General features: G+C 37.3%; 1 protein-coding gene across 10 annotated transcripts in view; it reads right to left on the reverse strand.

Annotated features, from left to right (window-relative positions):
- Positions 1 to 4,408: 4,408 nt before the first annotated feature.
- GOLGA4 (golgin A4) overlaps positions 4,409 to 27,284 on the reverse strand; it is a 98,223-nt gene continuing 75,347 nt past the window's right edge. For 5 of the 10 annotated variants that reach the window (XM_008631950.2, XM_017732048.1, XM_017732046.1 and 2 more), the window contains 10 exons: positions 26,703 to 26,824; positions 25,574 to 25,704; positions 21,421 to 21,534; positions 15,264 to 15,284; positions 15,027 to 15,095; positions 14,342 to 14,417; positions 12,429 to 12,532; positions 9,710 to 9,796; positions 7,204 to 7,265; positions 4,409 to 5,142 (listed from right to left, as the gene is read on the reverse strand). In XM_008631950.2, the coding sequence (XP_008630172.1) occupies positions 7,236 to 7,265; positions 9,710 to 9,796; positions 12,429 to 12,532; positions 14,342 to 14,417; positions 15,027 to 15,095; positions 15,264 to 15,284; positions 21,421 to 21,534; positions 25,574 to 25,704; positions 26,703 to 26,824 (754 nt within the window). In that variant the 3' untranslated portion in view covers positions 4,409 to 5,142; positions 7,204 to 7,235. Of the gene's footprint in view, positions 5,143 to 7,203; positions 7,266 to 9,709; positions 9,797 to 12,428; positions 12,533 to 12,638; positions 12,753 to 14,341; positions 14,418 to 15,026; positions 15,096 to 15,263; positions 15,285 to 21,420; positions 21,535 to 25,573; positions 25,705 to 26,702; positions 26,825 to 27,284 lie in introns of those variants that run through there. The other 5 variants (XM_017732041.1, XM_017732042.1, XM_017732040.1 and 2 more) reach the window with 5 other exon arrangements.

The following is a 27,284-nucleotide window of genomic DNA, read 5'->3' on the forward strand; positions in this document are numbered from 1 at the left end:
CCTGGTCAGCCCCCAGAGCCACGCAGGCCTTTGTCTCCATTTTGAAAAGTTACCTGCCAAATCAAAGTGGCTTTCACCTAATTAGAAAGCAGCTAACCTTTACCTAATGGCCACCAGGTGACCTGGACTGCTCTGAAAGTTGCAACCAAGAGATGCAAGCCTTGTGTTACAGCAGATCCCTGTGCCACACTTAGCTCCGTTACCATCCATTGCTGTACCACGATGTGCTAGCACAGCCATAAAATAACATGTAATTACCATGAGCTTAATTATTTCTTCTCTGGTATGTCACATGGTATTAGGTGGCAACTGCAGGAAATAATGGCTGTCACTGTTCTACAACAAAAAAAATCTCCAGAGATGTACTTCCTTTGAGTCAATGTGCCTTTGAAATTACTCTAGTGCATACAGGGAACTAACTCAGTGTTAACAGAGGAAGACTAGAATAGGTGTAAATGAAAGCCTGAGAAAGAAAATACAAGGCAGCAACTCCTAGAGCATGGATAGAGACAACGTAGAAGAACATGCAACTTACTGCTTACTTCTATTCTGGCATTTCTAATTTGACATATAATGAATATACACAACCAAAGAGAGTTTGAAAATCCTACGCTAGCAATGCTATTGAGGACCAGCATCTAGGAACAGCTACACCATAGCTTGGTCTGGATATTCGTCACATAGTTGAGAGGCTGCCAGGCTTCTGCTCATATTGATGGCCATAACAAAGCTGTAATGACTTTGCAAAAGAGCTGTCTTTTTCTTGAAACAGCAATCGAAAAATAAGCTTCTCAATTTAACAAACTCCACAGAGAAAAAAAAAGTATTTTCTATAGCACACATAGAAGTACAATAGAATTTGTGCAAGAGTTTCGATTACAAAAATCAAACCAATCTTCTCAGTATTTATTCCAGTTTACAGAGTCTGAAATCCTCATTTTAGAGGAAAGAACCATATACCACACACCACATGGGAGAGTAAATAAATTTTAGTACAGATCACAGAAAGAGGTACTATAAATGGCAGAACTAGAAGTTGGATGGATTTATAGATACTGATTGTAAAAAGTCTGAAATAGCATGTTGCCAATAAATACCAGCCTAGGCACTGAAATAATACATGAATAAAATCCCTGGTATTTTTCATCTAAATTAACAATGTTTAACCCTTAGAACACTAGAGGATGCTCAATAAACATTTTAAGTCTTATCTTTATAAATGGATCTACACATTGTTTTCTGGGCACATGTATGTACGTCCATAAAATTACAAATATCATATATATTGCACAGAAGACTAAGGCAAGGTTCAGTATAAGATGATCCAAATACATTCTCTTGCAGATGCCTCTTTTAATAATCGAGTCTGAATAAGTTTGGCATCCTCTAACGTTTGCTAAAAAGGCAGCCCAATCTTTGATTGGCACTACTAGCACCATTTGACATACCACCAAAAACAAAAAAACATTATTCAAAGCAAAGCACCCATTTTCATGCATTCACCTTAACTTTATTTAAATTCTAAAGCAATGCCTTATTTACATACTCTTGTTTAAGAAAACCTAGAAGCAGTTAGAACTTCAGCCTGAAAAAACTCTTGTACTTAGCACACTTTCCCATTACATTAAGGAATAATTATGTGATTGCTAATGAGTATATATATATATATATATATATATCTGGGAAAAAACCACCCCAAACATTTAACTTTTTCAAAAAGTGAATTTCGGTAGAGGTTACCTGATTTTAGTTTTTAAAAAACAATGACTCCATAATCCCTCTATAATCTCTTTATTTAAGTTACATAAGGGAAAAATATTATTTAGTCTATCCAATGTTGTATGAATATTAAACAGACTATTTCAGTTTGTTCCACTGCACTTAGGTCATGCTTGACAAAGTACAGTCCATAATTAGTTTCTTTCATGGAAAGGGAAAAGAACAAAACTGGAAAATGTGAAAAATAATCTATGTGTGAGGACAAGAGAACTGTAAGCAATCCCAGTAATACTTGCTGTCAAAGTAATAGATCCCTGCAGTGAAGTTCCCAAAGCATAAGACAACATACAGCTTACATGGAAAACTGAAGCTCACATCTATGTTTTACACTGCTGTAACGATAGCAATAGCAAAATCCTACAAATCCTCAGCCAGCTATGAGAGGAATAGGCTTTTTCAGAGCCAAACATACTCATGTCAAGTCCAGTCAAGGCTGCTGCTCTGACAGTCTGGAGGATGCCTTTCTGCTACACAACAGAAGGAAAGAGAAGGGCTTACATTGGAAACACAAGGAATACTGGATCTTGAAAACAAATTTGATACATTTGATGTTTGATAAAAGGAAAAAGTTTAACCCCTTTCCCCAAACTTCCCAGAAGCTACAAATGTTAAAGCAGCAAAAAACTTAAAGTTTCGTCAGACACAAGGCAGTGGGAAATAAAGATGTAACTCTTGGTACTTAACTATCAAAAGCAACCTGTGTCCCTTAAAACCTTAAACAACAATTTAAAACCAGATGCATTCTTTAGACTGCTAGTCGCCACAATAGGTCTTGGATCACTCAAATTGTTTCACTTCTAGTTTCACTAGGATAAAAATCTATGCAAATAAATTCAGCTTTTTTTGTTTCTTTTCCTGCAGATAACCAAAAAAGGTGAATCCCAGTGCACTTGCAAAAAAAAAAAAAAAAAAAATCCTATCCCTTATGTTCAAAGATGAGCAACTTAGAGGACTGCTTCCCCTAAAATACCTGTTAAAAATTTTATTCATGGAGGACTGATCACCCCGAACTATCTTGACAAACGAACATATACATTACTGAACATATACATTACAGATGTTAGTATCGTAGTAGCTAGAGGTTAAATTTATGCATACTTGTGTATCACTTAAGAGGATGACAACTTACATGCCAAAAAGACCACACAGGAATTATTTAAAAGAACAAAAATACATAATTTTCCATCATGGTGGACTTCCATGATGGAATGACTGCAAAGATCAACCAATGTCATCTATCTAGATGTCTCTAAAGCCTTTGACATGGTCTCACACGACATCCTTATCTCCAAATTGGAAATACATGGGTTTGAAGGGTGGACTATTCAGTGGATAAGGAAATGGCTGGATGGACACAACCCAAGAGTTGTGATCAATGGCTCTATGTCCAGATGGAGGTCAGTGATGAGTGGTGTCCCTCAGGGCTCTGTCTTGGGACTGGTGCTCTCTAACATCTTTATCAGTGACACAGACAATGTGATTGACTGCACCCTCAGCAAGTTTGCAGATGACACAAAGCCGAGTGGTGCAATTGGCACAAAAAAAGGAAGGGATGCCATGTAGGGGCACCTGGACAAACTTGAGAAGTGGGCCCATAAGAACCTCATGAAATTAAACAAGTCTAAGTGCAAAGTCCTACACCTTGGTCGGGAGCAACCTCAGTGAGTCCAGACCAGAATACCGGGAGAGGAACTCATTGAGAAGAGTCCTCTGGAGAACAACTTGGGGGTGCTGGTGAATGAAAAGCTGGACATGACGTGGCAGTGTGCACTCACAGCCCAGAAGGCCAATGGTATCCTGGGCTGCAGCAAAAGAAGATTGGCTAACAGGTCAAGGTAGGTGATTGTCCCCTTCTACCCTGATCACATGAGACCCCACCTGCAGTGCTGTGCCCAGGTGTGAGGTCCTCAGCACAAGAAAAAACACGGACCTGTTGGAGTGGGTCCACAGGATGCCACAAAGATGCTCAGTGGGCTGGAGCAGCTCTGCTGTGAAGGCAGGCTGAGAGAGTTGGGGTTGTTAGTCTGGAGAAGAAAAGGCTCCAAGACCACCTCATTGCAGCCTTTCAGAACAAGTTTTTAGACAGGCAGATAGTGTTAGGACAAAGGGGAATGGTTTTAAACTGAAAGAGGAGAGATTTAGATTATATGTTAGGAAGAAACTCTTTACTGTGAGCATGGTGAGGCACTGGAACAGGTTGCCCAGAAAAGTTGTAAATGTCCCATCCCTGGAGGTGCCCAAGGCCAGGCTGGAAAGGGGTCTCAGCAACCTGGTCTAGTGAAAGATGTCCCTGCCCATTGCAGAGGGGTTGGAACCAGATGATCTTTAAGGTCCCTTCGAACCCAAACCACTCCGTGATTCTAGAATAATTTAGAACTTCTACAAAGCAGAAGAAGAATCTATTTGCTACATTATCATGCCAGCTTTTCAGCCCACCATGTATGTGTTTCGCAGGTTGTGACCTCTTGGAAACTTGAATGTCTTCATTGACTTCTTACAGTTTAATGTACTTGAATAGCTGTTCTTATGAGAGTGATTTCAGCCTAGCAGTATCTCAGCTAACAATGTCTCCAACAGGAGTCAGAACAAAATTGGTGTGTCCATTAAAAGAAAAGTCATACCAAAGATATTCCAAAATTATACAGTAAATAAACTTTATTTCATCTTAGCTCTATTCATATTAGTGCTGTCAACAGTCACAGATCAGTGTATGATACAATTATGTAGTAACTATTTACAATTTACAGGAACATACCTTTTCTCCAGAAAATTTAAGTACAAAAGCTAGGAGTAAACAAACGAGGTACTGCAATTTGGATTTATTGTAGGCAAAAGCATATAGAAGTGACCTTTAGCAAACAATCAAGATCAAATCAGGAGAGAATAGTCAACAAGAGTGCCTAGTTCATCAGAAAAATCACCTCAATCGCTATCCATCCAAAATGTATTGCACAACTCAATCAAAAATAAAAAAAATAAATAGAAGAAACAAATCGTTTATTTCAACTCTTAAAAAACACCCAGTAAAACCTGTCTAGTACAGCAGTGGGCAATTCCTTCCTTGGATAAAGTCTTTTCTCTCCTTTAAAAAAATAACCTTTAACACAAAATAGAAGAAAGTATTCAATAGAAGAGAAATAACCAAACAACCCCTGATTAGCATTTCTGTCAAGGCAGTTTTAACTGTATTCACAGTCCAAAGGTGGTGCAGAGTTTTGGTTCTTGCTGTTCTGTTTGTGACCTTGAATAATAGCTTTTCTTCTTGTCCCTTCTCAAGGGGCAACAGAGATATAAACATATTTCTAAGCAGCAATGTCATGAGACATTCTCATCATGAATTCTTCAAGACGGTCATAGCCACAACTAGAAGAATGGAAAGTTAAAAGAAATAATCAAACGTTACATTATTGAGAACAACTTAAAAGCTCTTAATATTAAAATAATGACATTGTTTATTAATACAATTAGGAGATAGAAGAATTTCAAATAAGTCAAACTGCCAAATTATTTGAGCAAGCAATTCCATTACAGTACCTGCAAAACAGTTGAGAAACTGATGAAAACAAAATAAGGTATAGCAAAACATTCAGCAGTCTCACTGGAAATAGTGTACCACATCACTGCATATTAATTCAAAGAAAAACAAAGTTGTACTCTCTGCATAAGGCTTATCATCAAAATTGAAATGATGATGTAAAACTTTAGAGCTAGCAAATAGCTTCCTCTACAGGAAAATATCAATTGCCTTCACAATGAAGTCAGCATCCACTTAATTTCTAAGTTATATACATGCAAGAATAAGTGACAAAAATACTTGAGATGAAATAGGCAACTACAATTGAATAATGAAGTCTGAACAGTTTACATATACAGTAGCTGATGTTATGAAAGTGTAACAGATAGTTTCTGACATTAAGGTCAATATCAACAAGCCTTTCCATGGTATGTTTCAAATGCAACTCAGAACACCTGAATTTTTTTACACCAGCATTACAGACAGCATGACAAGAATGTAAGTTCCAAACATACCTTCTGCAACCTATTCTGCAATAGTGTTGGAAGTAATTTTGTTCCATCAATATCAACAATTCAATTCTTTTCAACAAAGGGCTAAAGAAAACAGTTGCTGATTTTGTCAGAACTGATGAAGGCTGTTGGCAAACAGTCCAAACTCTACTGCATTTTAAGTGCAATGAAGTGCATTCACTACTGTATTCAAAGATGGAAAAGAACACAAACTAGAAACCATGACTGCTAAATGAACACATTTTTTCCTTTGAAAGAGGTATTGGTTTGTGTTGAAGGCTGTGTTCGTATAACTGCAGGAGAGGAAGATAACCTGGCAATTGCACTGTGGTAACTGGCAATGACAATAACCTAAGTTAGTTAATTTTGCTCTGGCAGTGATGCAGGCCAACAACTGCATTTCAGCCAAGAGATAGCAACTGCTTCATGTGCACTCAATCAACTCCTGGCAACTGTGCAAAGCTTTCCAGTTGCAAAGGAGGAAAAAAAAAGTTGAAACAACTATATCCTATAGAATTCATCTGCAGAATTTATTACATATCATACACCACTAGTGACTCAAATTATAATCTTATCAGTCAGTGCAGAAAGTTTTTTCCTGTGTACTTCCATATCCCAGTCCTCTCTCAACCAACTATTGCTTGTGTGCTGCTTGTTTAGCTAGGCTAGTCTGATGCAACCTGCAGCTCTAGGCCTATGTCAGCTGTTCCATTCTTGTAACGTTACAACTAGTGTTGCAGATTCATAATTAAAGTAGATCAATAAAACTTGAAGAAAGACACAATAAACTGAGAGCATAAAGCTCCCGTAATTGTTCTCCATCATCTCTCTGCTTTAGCTTCTCTTGATACCAAAAGCTGTGATTCAGAAAGATATTGATGCTTAAATGCAATCATATCCTAATCCCTCTGCAGAGAATATTCATCAATCTTTTTTAAGATAATTCATTTTCATATTTACAAGATGTAATAATTCATTTCAAGCAGTATAGCATGTCTCCCACAAATCTGATTTGCCTATTCAAAAAAGGAACTCAGAAAATTAATAAAGACAAAACAAAGCCAAGTGCAATAAAATTCAATATTACATATTAATTGATTTAAAATCTGATTTTGTTTATACAACTGAGATTTCTGTAGCTCAATCAACACTTGAAGTTATGCTTAGGGTTAGGGTCAATCAAAAAGATTGGTTTTGAATCAATATTTACCATTTTCAAACTTGGCTTTGTAAAGCAAAACATGATTAAAAGGAGAACAAAAATTATCATACACATATACAACCAAAATTTGTTTTTTAATGAAGGAAAGCAGGCAAGAAAAAACAGCAGAAGAATCATTAATTGCATAATACAGATTTCATTTTACATTAAACAAGAATGTATTAGACTCCACTCACCCACACTAGCTAAGTACAGATTGGTGGCATATTCAAAAGATACCACTGCGAGGTGAGGCAAACTACAAAGCCAGGAAGAAAAGAGCTTATTGGACTATTTTGTTAATAGCGTTATGTAGTGTTAACAAATAAGAACTCTGTGGACATCTTGAGATGAGATTGCTGCAGTTAGATCACAACAACTACATAGTAAAAGCCAGATAACTAAAGATTACATTGATCTAGCGGATGTTTATTGACCAGTGAATGCTACAAATTTTCAGAAACTTGTTAAATATATGCCCACTGAGAGGGTATAAAATTACGCACAGATACTTAGTACCACACACTTACTCTAGTAGCACAGTAAGTTAATAATTTACACATTAAAATTACTTACAGACGTTTTAGCAATAAACTAACAGCTTTATGTTAAAATGCACATTTATGTTGTAGTTCAGAACTTCACTGCTCATGAGAGCTAAATATTGGATATTTTCATATACCAGCATCAGTCCAATATTAAGTGTGGAGAAACACTACTGCCATGTCAGCAAATGCCAATAAATAAAAGACAAAAAAACTCAAGCATATTTCTTGACAGAATAATTTGTAAAGACCTCTCCAACTTTTTAGGTCTAAACGGAATTATGGAAGACTCATCCCCAGAATAATTTGTGCTTCAGCAAACGGACATAGTAACTTTGAAAGTGAAGGAAAAAATACTTCTTCCTTCATAATACACCCTAATATTTGAGTTTCCATTAGATGTCTAACTCAATCCCTTTGTGGATTTGGAAAGGAGAAAATTCATAGGCTAGGTATGAGCCAAGAAGGGACTGCTATGTGAAACTCAAGAGCTATTTGAACAATGATATCCTTAAAAAATCAAAGCACTTACAGCCTGCAAAAAAAACCTCACTGTGTGTTCTAGCCAAAATTTAATACCAAGGATAAAAATTTGTTGGATGAATTCAAGTTAAGTTTTTATTTTGTTTCAGAAGCTGTGAATGTCTGTTGTAGGAAAAACAGGTTTAAATATCAAAAAACGAAGTGTCTGCAAAACAAGGCCCATCTCTCTGTTCTCAAAATGTTTCCTAAGTATTACTCTGGCTTACCAAAACAAAACAAAACAAATCAAACCAAAGCAAAAAAAGTCTCAGCTTTCTATTTTAATGTCAGAGAGAGAAAACCATGCTTGGGATACATGATACTTACTGAAGCTGCAGTATTATCAATATTTATATACTTCTAAAAGTATTTAAAATATTTAAGATTGCAGGACTCTCAAACGTACTAAGTGTACAGGAAAATGTTGAAGTATTTAACACTTTCCTCCGATGTGATACTGCAAGACGAAAGTACAGACTTTTAAAAAATTTGTTTCAGTGAATCTACAGGACTTTAACGTATCTACTTCAAGTGAAATGTAAAATTATTGAAATTTTTATTTTATTCTGTATTTGCAAGCACTAAATAAATATATATGCATGGTCAGTGAGAGAAACAGAATGCAATTCTTCCTCTCACTTTAATTCCTAAATATTTCACTAAGCTGACCCACAAAGAGAGGGGTCACAGGGTTGACTCCAGATACAATGTAGAGAAGACTATTACTGTAGTTTTTATTTTAATTAAAAGTATCTCCAATACATAAAACAGTAACAGTAATACCAAAGAAATGCTTATGCTCATATAATCTTATGTCCTTTTGCGTCTGCTTCTCAAACCCAATTTCACCTTTCTAGTAAATAAGTACTAAGCAAATGTTACAAAAAAGACAACATGGGAAACAATGCGGGGAGAAAGACAACACCAAAGTGTTGATGACTCTTATTTTTGACCTGTCCTGACCCAGAGTGAACGGACATATTTTCGTGTTTTTTCAGTACAAAAATAAAACAGGCTCACAAAAAAACCCCAAAACCTAATCAAAACCCCAGTCTTGTTAGGATACCCACTTAAGATAAAACTGCACACATCTCACTTCAAACACATGTATGTCAGGTGATTGAGATATTCAATTTTCTATTCTACGAGCATAATGCCTGTTGTTTTTGCCAGAAATTTTATCCTAGGGCTGAAAAAATGTTTCTTGATACATTTTCAAAAAAACTGGTATGACTTCACAAAAACTTCTGAATTTAAGAAGTGTGAATTTTATACATTATATGTATTTTTATATATACATATTTAATATGTCAGATTACTTTTTTAAATTAGAAAATTCACCCACAGAATAGTAGTGATGCTTGAACTTGCTTTGGTCCAATTGTACCCATCGCTATCAGAAATATGGCTTAACTGAAGAAAAATACTAGTAAAGAAAAATGCTTGCTTTTTTTCTCACTCTTGCTATAAAGTCAGACCTAGAGCTGGAATTTCGTATTCCACTAAAGAAGAGGGAAGGAGGGAGAAACAGAGACCATTTGAATGTGGACACAGGGAAAAGAAGATGAAAAAAAAGTTTCTAATTCCTTATTCTTGACACCCTCTTGCATAAACCTGATTTACTTACGTAACTTACCATTGGTCGAGCATCTTCTCGTTCTAGTATCTTCTGAGTCTGATCTGCTGGGAACTTCAGCACTGTTGTTATAACCTTGGCCATTGTCTAAAAAGATATAGGTTACCCATACATAATTCCACATCCACAAAAATGCTTTGTAATATTTTAAAAATTATTTAATTTAATAATACTGGATACTATTTTATTAATGGCAGTGGACAACTGTGAAATCAGTAAGATATAACTATTTGTTTCACATTGTATATGCATGATGTGAATTATATGAAAACAATGTTTGCACATTATATATGACAAGATTCTACGGTCACAAACTTCAGCTACTGTAGTATGGTATAAATTCCATGGTATCTACGCTCAAATGATAGAGTCCATTAATAAGACAGTATACTAGATAAAAGTGCATGCTTAGAAAAAGCTGTCAATCTCGTTGCATATATCCTGCCAAGCAAATAATAAAGTTGGACTGGAGGGCAAGACAGTAAAACCTCTCAACAAAGACACATATACACCTTGGTCAAGCAGTTTACAAAGGATGTGATAAGTTACACATTACAAGTCATGACAGTAATTCCTGACTCTCAGATCTGTATCAATCTCCACATTTCTCTTACGTCTCCAATACTGTAGACCAACTGGTGCATTCATTAATGTCTTGATCGCATTCCAGTATCATTTACTAGGCTGCATAATTCGCAATACATCCTGGATAATTTGCACAGATTCTTTTGAACTCTGTTCAAAAAAGAGGAAGCATGTCCAGAGATATCAACAGTTCCACTACTGAATCACCTTTGAGACATGGTATACATATTTGTGCTGCAAAACGGGATCCTGCACAGAGAAGGGCCACCAGAATGATCTTACAAGACAAAATTAGATTAAAAAAACACCTTTTCCAGGAAGATAAAAGTTGAGAGAAAGGAATACCTGTACTGAGAAGATAAATTACAACGCCTATCTTTTAACTCAAGAACTGTATTTTGGGGGGGGGCAGGGGAGGGGGCGGGGGGGTGGGGGAAAGCACATTAATACTTTACTAACATATTTAAAACTGTTTTAAAAGGTTTTATCATTCACATCATCACTGCTCATGGTTTTCCACTCCATGTAGCAGGATTAAACCAGTTCTCAAGACATAGTTCCATAAATTTATGATTATATAATCCTGACGAGAGCAGACACTAAGCTCAGTGTCCTCCAGCAACACATCTAATGATTGAAAGAAAACCAGCAGATGAAATCAGCTTGAAACTACTTTTTGAAGCAAAACTTCACCAAAGACAGAAACTAAAGAAAAAGAAACACCAAAGAAAGAGCTAAAGACAATTTTCTTCAGCAATGATTGTAGTTTGTTGCTGTTATTGATGAAATCAACTGCAAATTTTAGTACAACACTGTTAAAAAGGGAAAAAAATGTAACAATTTATAATCCAAAGTTTTGAGGCACGTATAGCAATGTTTTGAAGATCAGTAAGAAAAAATTTTGATGAGTGAAAATGAGGTTTCAAATTAGGTTTTCTTGAATGAAAATTTGCTACGTGCATCAGCTATCTGCAGTAGTTGTCTGCAGCTGTTTCAAGACTTCCCTTAAGACGAAATACTGCTGACAGACTTTTTAGCATTTTCACTTGTGTAAGTCCCTTACAATTAGAAATCATAAAATCCACTACTGTACATATTTTTATTAATTATTTTAGTTGCTTGTCATTAAAGTAGGAGAGCCACAGGCTTGAGAACAGAAGGTAACTATTGATTCTGGGTTTTTCACATCAGAGATTTGTATTGGTAATAAAAAAAGGAATTAATATCAAAATTAAAAGTGGGATAAAAAGAGAGAGAAAGAAGAATCCCATAAGGAAAGGATGCCCTGCACTGTCCAAGTTTTATTCTGTAAAGAGCACAATGAGAACAGAGCTAATTAAGACAGAAACCTACATAAAATCTCTTTGCTTTATGGCACTCTAAGTTGAAAGCAGGTCAACAATGGAAGAACTCCAGGGAGAAGGAAAACATCAAATACAAAAATTCATCCATATAAAATTTATTATCCAAGAATAATGTTTGTGTTACAACATACCTCTTTTGAATACCATCAGTCCCTAAGCACCAGTATTGCGAGAAGCTACTAAAATTCCAATTAAGGAATGATTTCACAAGCCTGCAGCTTACAAGAAGCCTACTGTCCAGCTTTTCACTACTTTTAAGAGTGAATTAATACTACCTAAGGTATACAGATTTGGGAACACTATGAAACATCTATAAGGAACAACTGAAGAGGTATTTCACCATCTTCACAGCTACTAACAAACTGTTATTTAATCCAACTGTTACTTACCATGTTCGTGTCAAGATTACATCAAAAGATCAGTTTTGCTAATATTGTGCATACCAGCTTTCATTTTACATTAATTTTGACTGACAACAGGACTTTTGCTGATAAAATCATATCTACCCATAAAGGTTTTTGTCTTGATAGGTACAGTGGTGAGAGATGTGAAACCCCCCTCCACCTTCCACTCATCTTGGCAGGCTGACGAAGTTTCAAAATTATGGATTATGTCTCTTTGGAAGAAAATGTGAAAGCCTATTGAATCCTGTATCAGAAATAAGCAACATATAACAAATCACAAACACATGGTACTTCACATCTATACAGCAAGGGTGTTAAACTTTACTCTAACCTGAATCACCTGTCAGCATATACAAATTTCCATACCTTTGTCTCACGACCCATCATGTATTCAAAGAGCACTTTCCTCAAGTATTCAAACTCAGTAGGTTCCTCAAACAGGGAAACATCAGTATGGTGAAGGTTTCCATCTGTGTAAACAAAAATAAGAGAATATTTATACTGAGAGTCACTCATATGAATCCAAGTTTCACTAACAGCACGAAAACAAACGAGAACAAATGCTGTACTCTGCACCTGGGATGGAGTAACTGCAGCCCTCCAGAAAGGCATTTGGGGGTGCTGGTTAGCAGGAGGTGCAACAGGAGTCAGGAGTCTGTGTGCCCTGGCAGCCAGGAGAGCAAACCTCATCTGGAGTGCATCAAACACAGCATCATCAGGCAGTCAAAAGAGGTGATTATCCCACCCTATTTATCACTGGTGCAGCCTCAGCTTGAGTACTGTGTGCGGTTCAGGGCCCCACCATTTAAAAAGGATGTGAAGGTACATGAACACAACCAGAGGAGGGTACCTCTGCTACTGGATAAGGTGCTGGTAGGCATGTCCTCTGAGAAGCAGCTGAGGAGTCTAGGTTTCTCTAATTTGGAGAGATGGAGGCTAAGGGGTGACCTCAGTGCTCTCTACAGCTTCCTGAGGAGACTTTGAGAGGAAGGTGCTGTTTGCTTCTCCCTGGTACCCAGTGCCAGGCCACATGGAAAATGGTTGAAACCTTTATCCACCATGGGGAGTTCAGACTTGACATGAGGAAACATTTCTTTACCAAAAGGGTGTCAAACTCTGGAACAGACCTCTTGGAAAAGTGGTTGATGCCTCATTTTTGTCAGTGTTGAAGAGGCATTTGGACAGTGCCCTTAAAGCCATACTTTTACCTTTTCATCAGCCCTGAAGTGGTCACACAGTTGGACTATAAAACTGATGTTGGTCCCTTCCAGCTGAAGTATGCTATGCTATTCTTCTTTCCACCTGCTCCTTTCCCTCCAGTATATGCTGAGGGAATCTTTGATGACATTTCTTCCCAGCCCTGCGCTAGCAGCAGGCACCGAATACCCACAACCATCTCCCATCCTTGACTCTGTCACCTTGAGGGAAGGAGGCATGGACTTTCTGAGGGGATGAGAGATGTAGATCATCCTGAGATAATTTCACCATTTGCACAAATTTGTAAAAAGCAAGTGTGACATGGTTTTCTAAAGTCTTCTGAGTTCAGATAAGATGGGTCTGCACAGGATAGCAAAACCCCGTATCTCTAACATTAGCACAGCTCAATGCTTGAGCCCTGAGTCTTATGCAGGATTTACTCCTCAACTAAACAGCTGCAAATCTTTTGGAGGTGAGCAATACCTGTTCATTTCCCTGTGCATTTTTCTATCTTATGTTAAAATAAAAGAGTCTGAGAGGAACAGTACACCACCAGAGAGAAGGTCCATAAGCCCATACTCTATCTCCAAAGTGTCCAACCACCAGTGTCTAAAGGAGAGTACATGAGCAGTGCAAGTCTACTTCTGTCTGGGTCCTGGGCTGCTCCCAGGTGGCTGGGACCAGCCTCCCCTGGGACCCCCATCATCTCCTGCCAAGGGCCATGGGGATGTGTCCCAGCTCTGCCTGGGACCTTCAGTCCCTGCCTGTGCCCTGCTGTAGGTGTGCCCATCTCTGTCCCTGTGGGTGCTCTTGGGTCCTGCACTACAGAAAGCTTAAGAACTCTGATACAGAGCTCTTTTAACTGAATGACATAAAAAAGAAAACATCAAACAAAATGCTGTGTGAATTGGTCATCTGAGATCACACACCAACTCTATTATAATAGACAAGAGAAAAGAAGGATATCATAAGTGTATTACATGAGTGTTTTAAAGAGACTGATGTTTTAATAAATTTTCTAGACCAAACTGTATCTTTCAAACAAATGAAAAACTTATTTGTGATGAAAATTGTCTACTTACCTCTATATGGTGTTCCAACTGATGTGACGTAAATATTTTTCTCGTAATGTTTCAGCCGGTCTTCCAGTACATGAATCTAAACAGGTAACAGTTGACATGATAAACGGTGTTAACTAGCAGCTAAAATAAGCTTAATTGAAATAGTTTCCAGCTAAATATCGACTCTTATAAAATCAAAATACATTTGCTTTTTAAGGAAGGAAAACATTAAAAACTGTATTATTAAAAACTGTCCCAATGTTGTACATGTGTATATACACATAAAAATATCTATAGCAGATGTTGGGCATATGTTATATATTCATGTTCCTATTTTATATATAAGCACAGATAAAAAAGCACACAACAAAAATTGTACTTAAACATCAAAAAAGTTTTAGTTTTGAAAAAAAATTCCAGAATTTCATAAGGTGAATTATTCCCTTTTTCACTGTGCAATTGCTTTGCTAACGAGTATCACAAGCATGTGGTATTTTTATTCTCAGAGAATGGAGGTATACTTTGAAAAGCACACAGATCTTCTGAGAGCAAGCATGAGTGAAAACTATTTTTTTGTCTATTATATTCATAGTACCTTGTACGGAGATGTGCCACATCATCACTTGAAAAGAACAAACCTCTTAATACTGCAAACACAGAGAGTGTCAAACAAGAATACTTCTTACTTGTTCAACATCACCCTTACCTGCTCTTTCAATTCCTGCTCCTTCAATTTTGAATCATTGACTAGTGTTGTCTTCTGTGCAAGTTGTGCCTGAAAAAACAGTCATATATGGAAATTGCTGAAAATACATCATAGGTACCTTTGCAATAAACCTATTTTTCCTTTTAACACACACAAACTTATAAGCAGTATTTCAGCTTTAGAACTGCTCCACAATGGAAGTATTAGAGAGCAAAATCAATTACACATAAGACTTACCTTTAGTTCTGTTATTGTGACCTATAACAACAATAAAAATTTAGATTAAAATGTATGAAAAATACGGATTATATCAAGCATTGGAGAAAGAAATATCAATCATCTAGCTCTGATACAGTGTTAATTGAAGATGACAAAAATTGACATTACCAAATAATAATAACTAGTCTCATAAATAGTTTAACTTATTTGTATTGACAGTATGTAAAGCTTATATTTAAATTATCTCATTTGATTCTGCAAGACAATTATCATAAATATAACTTCAAGAACCTAGCTTTTCCAAATCTTGATGAAATGCATATTGGAGATGAATAATAACCGAATGAGTATGAAATACATCACAGGATACCCTAACTACAATTAATACTATTCAGAATATTTTATGCATTCCCTTAATTCTTCAAGTCACATTTGGAAATGTGAACATTTACCTGAAAATTAGCTTCAGTTAAGAGCTTCAAGAGCTCTACATCTTGCAAAGATGTTTATGAAGTACAGAAAAAATTCTAAGCTGAAATTTCTATCTTTCAGTGTTCCAACTCTAAGGAAAATAATGCTTCAGTAGTCGTGGATATAACTCAAGGTTGTAAAAGCATTTCAACATCAAATAATTTATGTGTGAAATTTTTTTAAGGTAAGCTAAACCTTAAGGCAGAGTGGTACATATTCGCAGAATCACAGAATATTGTAAGTTGGAAGGGATCCACAAGGATCATAGAGTCCAACTCTTAAAGTGAATGGCCCTTGCAGGGATCAAACCTGTTAACTCTGGCATAATGAGCACCATGCTCTAACCAATTCAGCTGATCTCAGGGTCAGTATAACTTTTCTCTTCCCAAGCCTCTTTGCAATTGTGTTGAAAAGGAGATTTATTCCCCATCTCAGGTTGATAAAATCTTTGTGGTTTCCTACACTTCACAAACAGAAAATAGGGGAAAATCATTTCTCTAAAGATCTCAAACCTCTAAGTGCAATTTTTGCTTCTGAAAACCTCAATAAGACATTTATTTTCTCACAAGGAGAGACACTTTCTGGTATTTTTACCTCCAAACATTAACACTTAAGGTTGTTAGTATGTGTCAGTTTTTTATCACAGTCAGACAAGTACTGTTCCAATATCTAGAGTACATTTCATGTGAAAGTAGATATGTTAGGTGTAATGTTTGGTCTAGGCTGACAACAAGCAGGACAGAAAGTTTTATAAGACAAACTTCTGTGACTTGGGAGTCTCTGATTTTAGACAAAAAATGTTGCCCACAAAAAGTTGCATCCAGTCGATGGAAGACTTCAAACTGTTTGACTACTAGTGCTGAAGGGTAAAAAAAACCAATACCAAAACAGAAAAATGTTACAAAGCAACAAAATAAAAAAGGTATAAAGTGAGACAAAAAATACCATGGCAAACACAATTCATTTGAATGCACTGTAAAATCCAGATGTGGATTTATACAGTTCTGTTCTGGTATGTTGACAAGTTCACAAGCCCTGTGCAATTTTCTCATATAGCTCTGTAGTGCTGCCTATAAATGCTATTGTAGCCAAAATGTATTGTTTGCCATTGCAAATATGTACTATTGTACCAGGTAAAACCAAAATTAGTTTCCTACAAACATACCAAGGACAGGCAACAGACAAACTAAGACAGAAGTAAAAATTAAAAACAACTCCATTTCTAAGGATAACAAAAGAAAACTGCCTCTTGACCCCAGAACAGATTGTGTCAGAGTAAAAATCAAATCCTGAAATACCGATAAAACAGGAACTGAAAGCCCACTTACATCACTATAAGTATTTGAGCTTTGACTGGATAAGAAGACATACCAGGAATTATGTGTACATTCAACAGCATAATCTATTAGAATAGTTATGTTGTTTCGCAATGAAATCACCATTGTGAATAGTATCAAATAATGCATTTACATTCAGTTGAATCAGCTATGCAAAAGAAAGCTTGTGAACAATTTGCTAAATTTGAATTTAGTTGGAATTCTCAAAATTACTCAAAAAACTTTGATGCCTGTATTCCAGAAAAATCACAGATATTTAATTGCCTTACACTCAGGAAAAAAAAAATTGCATTCTTATTCTGCAACTACTTTGAACCTGAATGCTTTAACTGTATTTAAGTACTGGCGCTACTACACAACCTGGTCTTCTTTCCCCACAAATGAAACATCCTTTATCTTTTAAAACTAAGCTGTTTATCAGCTATGGAGTTCTCTGAACTGGTTTATACCCGCCACAGATGGAAGAACTCCTTTGACTTTCTCCAAAGTCTGCCATGGAAACTCAAAGGAGTGAAGACCTGTGGACAACATTCCAGACACAGGCAAAATTAGCTGTTTATTTTGTTTATTATAAACATATTAACTTTTAGAGATTTAATATCTGCAATATTCAAACACCTTACAGCTCTATGCTACCATTGCCAATCTGTCTGATACCTTTCTGGGAACAACTGAGGAATCATAGAATCACGGAATGCTAACAGGCTGGAATGGACCTTAAAGATCATCTTGTCTCAACACTCCCTGCCATGGCCAGGGACACCTCCCAGTAGACCAGGTTGCTCAATGCCTTGTTAAACCTGACACTGAACACTATCAGGGTTGGGGCATCCACAACCTCCCTGGGCAACCTGTTCAGTGTCCTACCACCCTCAAAGTGAAAAACTCCTTCCTAATGTCTAATCTAAATTTCCCCTCTTTCAATTTATACCCATTATTCCTTGTCCTGTCACTACAGTTCCTGATGAGAAGTCCCTCTCCAGCTCCCCTGTAGGTCCCCTTCAGATACTGGAAGTTTGCCATGAGGTCTCCATGCAACCTTCTCTTCTCCAGGCTGAACGGCCTCAGCTTTCTCAGCCTGTGTTCATAGGGAAGGTGCTCCAATCCTCTTACAAACTTCATGGCCCTCCTCTGGACTTGCTCCAACAGTTGCACATCTTTCGTATGTTGGGGACACCAGAACTGTGCACAGTACTCCAGGTGGGATCTCATGTGAGCAGAGTAGAGGGGCAGAATCACCTTCTTTGACCTGATGGCCACACTCCTTGTGATGCAGCCCAGGATTTGACTGGCTTTCTGGGCTGTGAGCACACACAGCTGGCTCATGTCGAGTTTTTCATCACCTGTCAGCTCCAAGTCTTTCTCCTCAGGGCTGCTCTCAATCACTTCTCTGCCCAACCCATTGGTGTGTCTGGGATTGCCGTGACCTGGATGTAGGACCTTGAGCTTTGCTTTGTTGAACTTCATGAGGTTTGCTTCAGTCCACATCTCAAGCCTGTCAAGGTCCCTCTGGATGCCATTATCCCTTCCCTCCATCGTGTTGACCACACCACCACAGAGCTTGGTGTTTTCAACAAATTTGCTGAGGATGCACTCAGCACTGATAGGTTTCACTGTCCATGTCACTGACAAAGATGTTGAATAGTATCAGCCCCAGCGAGTACTGACCCCATGAGTGCATCAAACACAGCATCATCAGTCAAAAGAGGGGATAATCCTATTCTATTTATCACTGCTCCAACTTCATCATGTAACTGGTCTCTACGTGGACAATGAGCTGTTGACCAAAACTCTTTGTGTGTGACCATCCAGCCAGTTCTCTATCCACCAAGTGGTCATCCATCAAACCCCTGTCTCTCCAATCTGGAGACAAGGATGTAATGTGGAAGTGTGAAATACTTTGCATTAAGTCCAGGTAGACAATGTCAGTTGCTCTGCCCCTGTCCACCATTGCTGTAGCCCCATCATAGAAGGTCACCAAATTTGTTAGGCATTACTTCCCCCTTGTAAAGCCATTCTGGCTGTTACAAATCACCTCTTTTTTCTTCTTTTTTCCTATGTGTCTTTGCATAGTTTCCAGTAGAATCTGCTCTATGACCTTGCCTAGCACAGAGGTGAGACTGACTGGTCTGTAGTTTCACTGATATTCCAGTTTCCCCTTTTTAAAAATGGGGGTTACATTTCCCTTTTTCCAGTCATAAGGGACTTCACCTGACTGACACAATTTTTCAAAAATGATGGATAGTGTCTCAGTGGCTTCATCTCCAGCTCCCTCAGGACCCGTGGATGAACCTCATTGGGTCCCATGGACTTGTGCACATTCAGGTTCTTTAGGTGGTCTTGAACCTGATCATCTCCTATGGTAGTGTGTTGGTTTGCATGGCCTGGTTTTAGGTAGCGGGGAGGCCACAGAGGTGGCTTCTGTGAGAAGCTGCTGGAAGCTTCCATCATGTCTGGCAGAGCCAGTCCCTGATGGCTCAGAAGATGGACATGCTGGTGGGCAAGGCTGGGCCAATTAGAGATGATGGTAACGCCTCTGTGATAACATATTTAAGAAGAAAATCAAAACAAAGTGGTGGTGTAATTTGAATTCCAGCTACAGAAGAGGAGGTGGTTAGAACATGTAAGGGAAACAACATGGAGACACCAAGGTCAGTGGAGAAGGAGGGGCAGGAGGAGCTCCAGCCCCTGGAGCTGAGATTCCTCTGCAGGCTATGGTGATGACCATGCTGAAACAGGTTCCTCTCATCAGCCCATGGAGGTCCACGGGGGATGCAGAGATCCACTCACAGCCTGTGGGGGAGGTGCTCATGTTGGAGCGGGTGGATGCCTGGAGGAGGCTGTGATCCAGTGGGAAACCTGGTGGAAAGAGGGCGCCCTTGCTTCCAGGCTGGAGCAGCCTGTCCTTGGAGGTCTGCACCCCATGGAACAGTGACCCATGCCACAACAGTTTTGGGAGGACTGTTTGCCCATGGGAGGGACTCATGCTGCAGCAGTTTTCAGAGGACTGCTGTTCCATGAGATTGGAGCCACGCTGGAGAAGTTCACAGAGAACTGTCTCCCGTGGGAGGAACCCCACAATGTAGCAGGGGAAGGACTCCTCTACCTGAGCAGCAGAAGAAAACTTCAGGTGATGAACTGACCAAAACCCTCATTCCTGTCTCCCTGAGCTGTTGGTGGGAAGGAAGGAAGGGTTGAGGGGAAAAAGGTGTTTTTAAGGGTTTATTTTACTTCTCATTATCCTCTTCTGATTTTGTTAGTAATAATTCACTTTGCACCTGTAAGTTGAGCCTGTTTTGCCCTTGGAGTGTTTTCTCCCTGTCCTTATCTCAACTCATAAAGCCTTCATTAAATTTTTCTCTCCTCTGCTCAGCTGTAGCAGGGGAGGGTGAGTGAGTGGCTGTCATGGGTTCCTGGTGTTTGGCCAGGGTCAAACCATGACAAGTAGGCTCAGGGTCTTCATCCTCCCAGTCCCTGCATCTGCCTTTCTTGACTTGGGTGGCATGGCTGGAGCACTTGCCATTGAAGACAGAGGCACAGAAGTTGTTGAGAACCCCAGCCTCCTCTTTGTCCAGGGTAGCCAGGTTTCCAATTTCCTTCCAAAGAGGGTTCACATCATCCATAGTCTTTCTTTTGCTTGCAACATATGTATAGAAGCCCTTCCTGTTTGCCTTAATATCCCTGGCCAGAACAATTCTAACGGGGCTTTGGCTTCCCTAACTTTGTTCCTAGCTTCCTGTACAATTTCCCCGTATTACTCTCAAGCCACCTGTTGTCGTTTCCACTTCCTAAAAGCTCCCCAGGGCTACCTGTTGTTAAAATGAAAAATTTAAAAGTAAGGTAAATATGAATTCTCATCAATGATTCAACAACTCATACACTTTTTCTCTCCTCAGTATAACAGCTACTATAGTATTTTCACCAAAGAACTCCTCAAATTAAAATGTAGTCTCAGAAAGACAAAAGCATGAAGTCAGTCTTCTTTCAATGAAGGCCTCTCTATCCATAACTGATATATTCAAGGCACTACTTCAGACACCTCTGAAACATGAATTTTTTAAAAAAATCACACTTAAACTTACTTAACAGGATTTTCTTTCCTTCTAACAGGCGTCAAATAAAATCAAGATAAACACATGTAGAGGGCAAAATCCCCCACCTTAATAATATCAACAGAACTGGACTTTTCAACATACCAATTAAAAAGGTAGTATCAAATATTGCAGATTCTGAAGAGATTCATTTTGTACATGAAAATGAAGGCCAGATATATAAATAAAATCCAATTAGGAATAAACTACAGAATTTCACGTGGAGCAAGAATTTCACACTTAAAGATATAAAACCAAATGTCAGTGCCAGCTCACTTTTTCACTGCTGCAATATTCCTCTTCTGCAATCCTTCGTCTGTATTCCTTCTGCAAGTCTTCCAGCTGTGCCTGCAATTCATGAACTTTTGCTGTCATCTCTTCTTCACGAGACTTCAAAATACAGGGAAAAAAACTACTTACACAATTAACCATTCAAAACCTTAACTATGGTGGACATAAAGCAATCAACAAACTATACAACAAATACAAACAACAAATACTATACACAGAAAGGATATGCTTGAAATTTGTGCAAAAGCTAATTACATCAGAGGCCTACAGAATAGACCAAGAAAAAAAATTCATGCTTAACAAGATTTTGTAGGCCTCCAACAACAAAGATTACATAGTTAGGATTACAGTTACATTTTTAAAAATTCAAGAAAAGATCTATTTCTCTTGGGCACTAAAACAGCATTTGAGTATAATCCAGTAAGTGCATGAAGGTCATAACATTCATGGAAGGGGCAGATGATTTAATTTCTGGATTATGGAATTAATTCCTATATTATGGAAGTGACAAGGACTTAAATCCTTTCCTCAGCCACTCTCACAGGGATGTTACTAAAACACTTTTAAGCACATTTTCCAAAACAATGACCAATGATTTCCCGTTCTCAAGGGTTTGGAAGGCAGTATGCAGTGTGGAGGAAAGAAGCAGTAACAAGAATGGTAGGGAGGAAATTAACTTTTCCTGTATAGGACAAAAATACAATGACCTAAATCCTCGGAAGTTAATCCATCTATATGGCATTTTGTAAAAACAAATATTTTTTAAAATTGTGTCCCCTCTGGCCTTTTTGTGAGAGAATATGTTTGGGACCTTATAAAACAGCACTCCGATTCCTAGTCCATGTTTTGATTGCTGAACAAAACTAAAACTCTAGTTTCACTCATCCTAACTGCACAGGGCAGTTGGTCAGCTGATGGCTCTACTAACACAGTAGTACTTCAAGTCAAATTAGTACAATTAATTAACTGATAACAAGTTCAGAACTGCTGATGGAAATTTTGTTCTATTCAAAAATCTCAGGTGTACAAATTATAATGATACAGAATATTCTCTGGAAAAGTAAGTGTAGGACTGGAAAGCTGATCTAGGCTTAATAGACTTACGGTATGCCATTACTAAAAAAGGATTATTTCCCTCTAAGACCAATTTTTAAGGTGTTCCTTGCACGACTTAAGAATGAAACACCCTCCTCATGCAGCCCCTTAGCCTAGAAAGCATCACCAAAAAGAAATGAAGTAAATGTACCCACAGAAAATGAGAAGATGCAGTACCTGAGCAATTTTTACAGCCTCAAATTTTTAAAGTTTTAAGAATATCCATCCTCAAGGAAAACCTGGCTCAAACATCATGACCTCCAAACAATGGTAGCTTCTATTCACTCAGATGATTTTTCTATGCCCTCAGAAGTGCATCAACAATTAATTGTTTCTAAGATTTTTTTTTTTTTTAATAGATGGTTATACTCCCCAGGTCAAAAATTCTCAATACCTGGCATATTCAGGGATAGTGGTGGTTGTTGTTTTGGCTTTTGCAGATATTTTTTATTTTTTTGTCCACCAAGAATCTAAAATTTTACAATTTGTACATAACTGTTTAATTAAACAAATCACAATTGAATGCACATCATTCTTAGTTATAAAAGGTACTTGAAAGGCTGAAAATAAATTAAACTCAAAATGATGAATGACACTTCTGTAAAAAGGACATACCTGTGAAAAGTATTAGGATGACCCCCTGAAGAGATAATATTATTTTAAATTTGAAATTATTAGCTATCAAGTGGGGTTCCAACATGCCAGTGATCTGTATTTACAGTAAGAACTTATTGTTCTATATAACACCTGGCACACTCTGAAAATAAACTACATGCTATTGGGATTTAATTACACTTATAGACTAAGACTTTAAAAAAGTTTTAATTTTCCAAATCTTAATCAGAAAGCCTATCCTGTACTCACATGGAAGGCATTACAACAAATGAAAGGATACATAAATGAAGTTCGGTATTTTATTTTTAGCTCATAGTTAGGCTTAAAATAAACTAGCTGGAAAACAGCATTCAATTTTTCTCTAATTATATACTTTAGTTGAAGAAAAAATACTTAGCTCCCAAATTAGAGGCTATGCTGATTTAAAAATCTTTCAATTAAGGAGATTTTCATGAAATCTTATGTGATGAAAGTTTTCATGAAAGAAAACAACACATAAAGCAAAAGTGGAGCACTTCACAAGTAAATCATATGAAGTTTGACTGAATGATTCCTGCTTGTCTTTGAGGATAAATACTCAAATCAAGTTAGACAATTTTTAGCATCAACCATGTTTAAAATGCAACAGAGAGCAACAAAGTTATATGAGAAAGATTCATTCTTGCATTTGGCTTTATTTTTGCTTCATCTTCTTACCATTTGAGACAAACTTCTCTGCACAATGTGAAATTTCTCAAACATATCATGAGCCAAGTCAAGTATAAGTGGAGTAATAACTGGTAACTTTAGGCTAAATCTGGTGATGTATATGTTCCTATTTCTATCAGAGATGTCAATGAACATGACATACATTTAACTTAATAAAAATATTCCTCAACTTTTCAGATGCTCGCAATACTTCTTTCAGGAACAAAGGAAAAAAAACCTCTAATTTTTTTTTAAATTCCCTGACAAAATATTCCTCAACTTTTCAGATGCTTGCAATACTTCTTTCAGGAACAAAGGAAAAAAACCTCTAATTTTTTTTTAAATTCCCTGAAACAACAAAAACAAAACACTCATACATATACCTATAGAAGATAGATATACAGAATACCTATGTATTCTGTAATTTAAAATATCAAACTGCAGTTTATTGCAGTTCCAGGCAACTGTCATTGCCATCATCAGTGAGATGCAAAAAATGACATAGTTCATGTTCTCCAACTGCACATAAGTCAAATTAGCCTAAACCTTCAAGATCATACAATGGCTACAGCATACTTGTTTCTGACACTAAGGATGAAAGTAGCAGAAAACACAGAGGAATTAGACCAGCTCGACTTCAAATCACATACCTATCTGGGCCTATAAAGTAAGGACATGAGTGGCAACACACTGCACACTGAGGTAAGAGAAATTTAAATTCTCCAGAAATGCAGTATTTAGACCTATTGTACAAAAAAACCCCCTATGAAACAAAAAAAAACCACAAACAAACAACAAACCCCACAAAATAAACCAAAACCAAAAAACCCCCAAAATACTAACAAAAAACCCCCCCACAAACTCCAAAAAAACAACCTTTTTTTTTTTATATCAAAAAACTTTTCTAAATTAGGAAACAAAAGAAAGGGACTCTAAATGTAAAACCCTGCTAATGCTGTTCAACCTGCTAGAAGTTCAAAAATCAGATTGAAACACAACAGCCTGCCTACACGTCTGAAAATTTTAGTAGGAAGCACGCAGTAATGTTAAGTACATAGATCTTTGGACTGGTAACTGATCACAAACGAACAGCCCACTTACATCTATTACCGCTGGCTCTATTCATGGAACGGTCTCTTTTATTACACTGTTTGTGTAAAGCGGACTAGGATTAGCAAAGTTAAAGCCTGCATTCCAATATGATGTACAGTCTAGCGCTGAAAACCATTTAGCCTTTTTGAGCCATACAGGCAGGACTGGAATAATTTACTTGTATAAAACAGGAGGCATCCTTGGTGAAGTATCCTTAAACTGGCTGGTAACTTCTGGTTGAAATGCTACTAGAGCAAAATTATGTCTATCTGCAAATATAATGCAGAAAAACTGTTCATTACAAGCAAAAAAAAAAAAAAGAAACCTTTACTAGCATAAAAAGTATGCAAACAGACTTCATGGAACAGAACCTTACTTTAAGGGCTATGGCACCAATCTCAGCAGGGCATCAGAGGAAGGAGATAGAGAGTGAGACTGCCCCATAAACATTGTATTTAAATCCTTATAAGGAGCAAATACACCACCACCACCACAACTCTAGTAAAAGCTTAAATGTCATTCAGTTTTCTCATTCCAATCTGTACACAAACTGCTCAAGGATATAAGAACTTCAGTTTTTCTGTCTAGATATGCAATCAAAGAAGAGTTATTTTGAAATTTATGTAGTCATATCTTTTCAAAAAGATACCTCAAGGATTTCTTCGTATTTTTTCACAGTTCTTTTTAGATCATCATCTTTTTCGGCAATTTTTTTATGCAACTGTGTTGTCTCTATGTGATGATTTTCTATCAATTCATTTTCTACCTCCTGGGCTTTACCTATAAAAAAAATGCAGTATTAAAAAAAGATTTTTTTTTTAAATTATGTCATAACAGTATTTTAAAAATGTTTCAAAGTAACTGTAAGGCAAACTTGCCAGGAAAATTCATTTTTCCACACTGTCAGTTACTATTATGTTCCTTGATCCTAACATGTATGAAATTTGTTGTCTGCAGTTTGGAGCAATTTTTTCTACCTGGTGCTGGAACTAGTTTCTAGAAGATGACAACCAATATTTAACAACTAATTCTATCTCCTATTCTATTGAGAGACGTGATTGAAACTTTTGCAAATCTTCAGAAACTCCTCACCTGTAGGTATACTTCCAGGAACTGGAATCAAAACACACCTTTTTCTCACTTCTCTAATCTCCAACTTACACTATGGTGGCAAAAGACACACAGAGCAGATGAAATATGTTGTACTCTAGTTATAACCACATTGTGTTACAATCAGACATCATACTCAGTTGGTACCTGCTAGTGGTTAGTGAATGAAGTCTGCAAGACACAGCTAAGAAAATGCAATTCTGATTCTCAGATGGATCTAAGTTTCTCTAAAAGGCACTCTCCAGATGCCATATATTCAACAATGGAATATTAAAGTTTGTACTACTGAAGACAAAGTAGCATTACAATGGAAACTTACCAATGCACTTTCACCTTCAAAACTTTATTCTCAATTTCTTTTCTACGTATGACAGAAAGATAGGTACCTATGGCTATTATAGGTAACTCTTGCCATGGCAGATGTAAAGAGTGCTAGATCAAAGATCCATCCTGCAGAATAGCTACATATGCATTTTCCTAATTGTACTACAATTAATATTTAAGTTATTTCCTAAGCAAGAGAAGTTCTTCCTTTAAGTACTCTAGACATTCATAAAACACGTGTTTATCATAGTCCCAGGTAAAATCCCCTCCCCAAAACAACAATAACTGAAGATTAGGTTTTCTGACTATTTTACTGATTATGGTTATATTAGTATTTCACTTACTGATTGTCTCTTTTACTGCTGTTTCCAATTCTCTCTCTTTTTGAGCCAGCTGAGTGTTGAACTCTCTTATTAACTGCTTTAAGGTGGAGTTGTGCTTTAACTCAATGTCTTCCTGTTCACATCTGTACAAAAATGTCAGAACATACAGCAAGGAAATGTAACGTTTAAAGAGTGTGCAAAAACACCAGGCAACGCAAGAGATGTGGGAATTTCTCCAAAACTGTTTTAAAATGAGATGGTTTTGAATTATGAGAATTCTGTGAGATTCAGGGAGGCTTTTTCTTCCTCTCCTATCTAATTCACCAGGTAGGCATAGGTGTTTCATTTAAAAACAAACCAGAATTGAACCCTTTCAAAGATGCGGAGTTTTTGTTGAGGAAATTGAAGAACTGGAGGAAAAGAATGTGCCATGAAAAGCAGAATTTTTAGAATTGCTTGAGAAACTTTTAAGAGTGCTGAGCAGTACACCGCATTTTGTGCAGTACGTATGAACAACTATTGATACCATCTGAACATGAAGCTCTCAGTACTAAGTTTTAATAAACTTCATTTCCTGTTTGAGAAAAATAGAATCATATTATA

This window comes from Corvus brachyrhynchos, unplaced genomic scaffold (genome assembly GCF_000691975.1).
Source record: "Corvus brachyrhynchos isolate BGI_N302 unplaced genomic scaffold, ASM69197v1 scaffold264, whole genome shotgun sequence".
In the NCBI taxonomy this organism is placed as follows: domain Eukaryota; kingdom Metazoa; phylum Chordata; class Aves; order Passeriformes; family Corvidae; genus Corvus; species Corvus brachyrhynchos.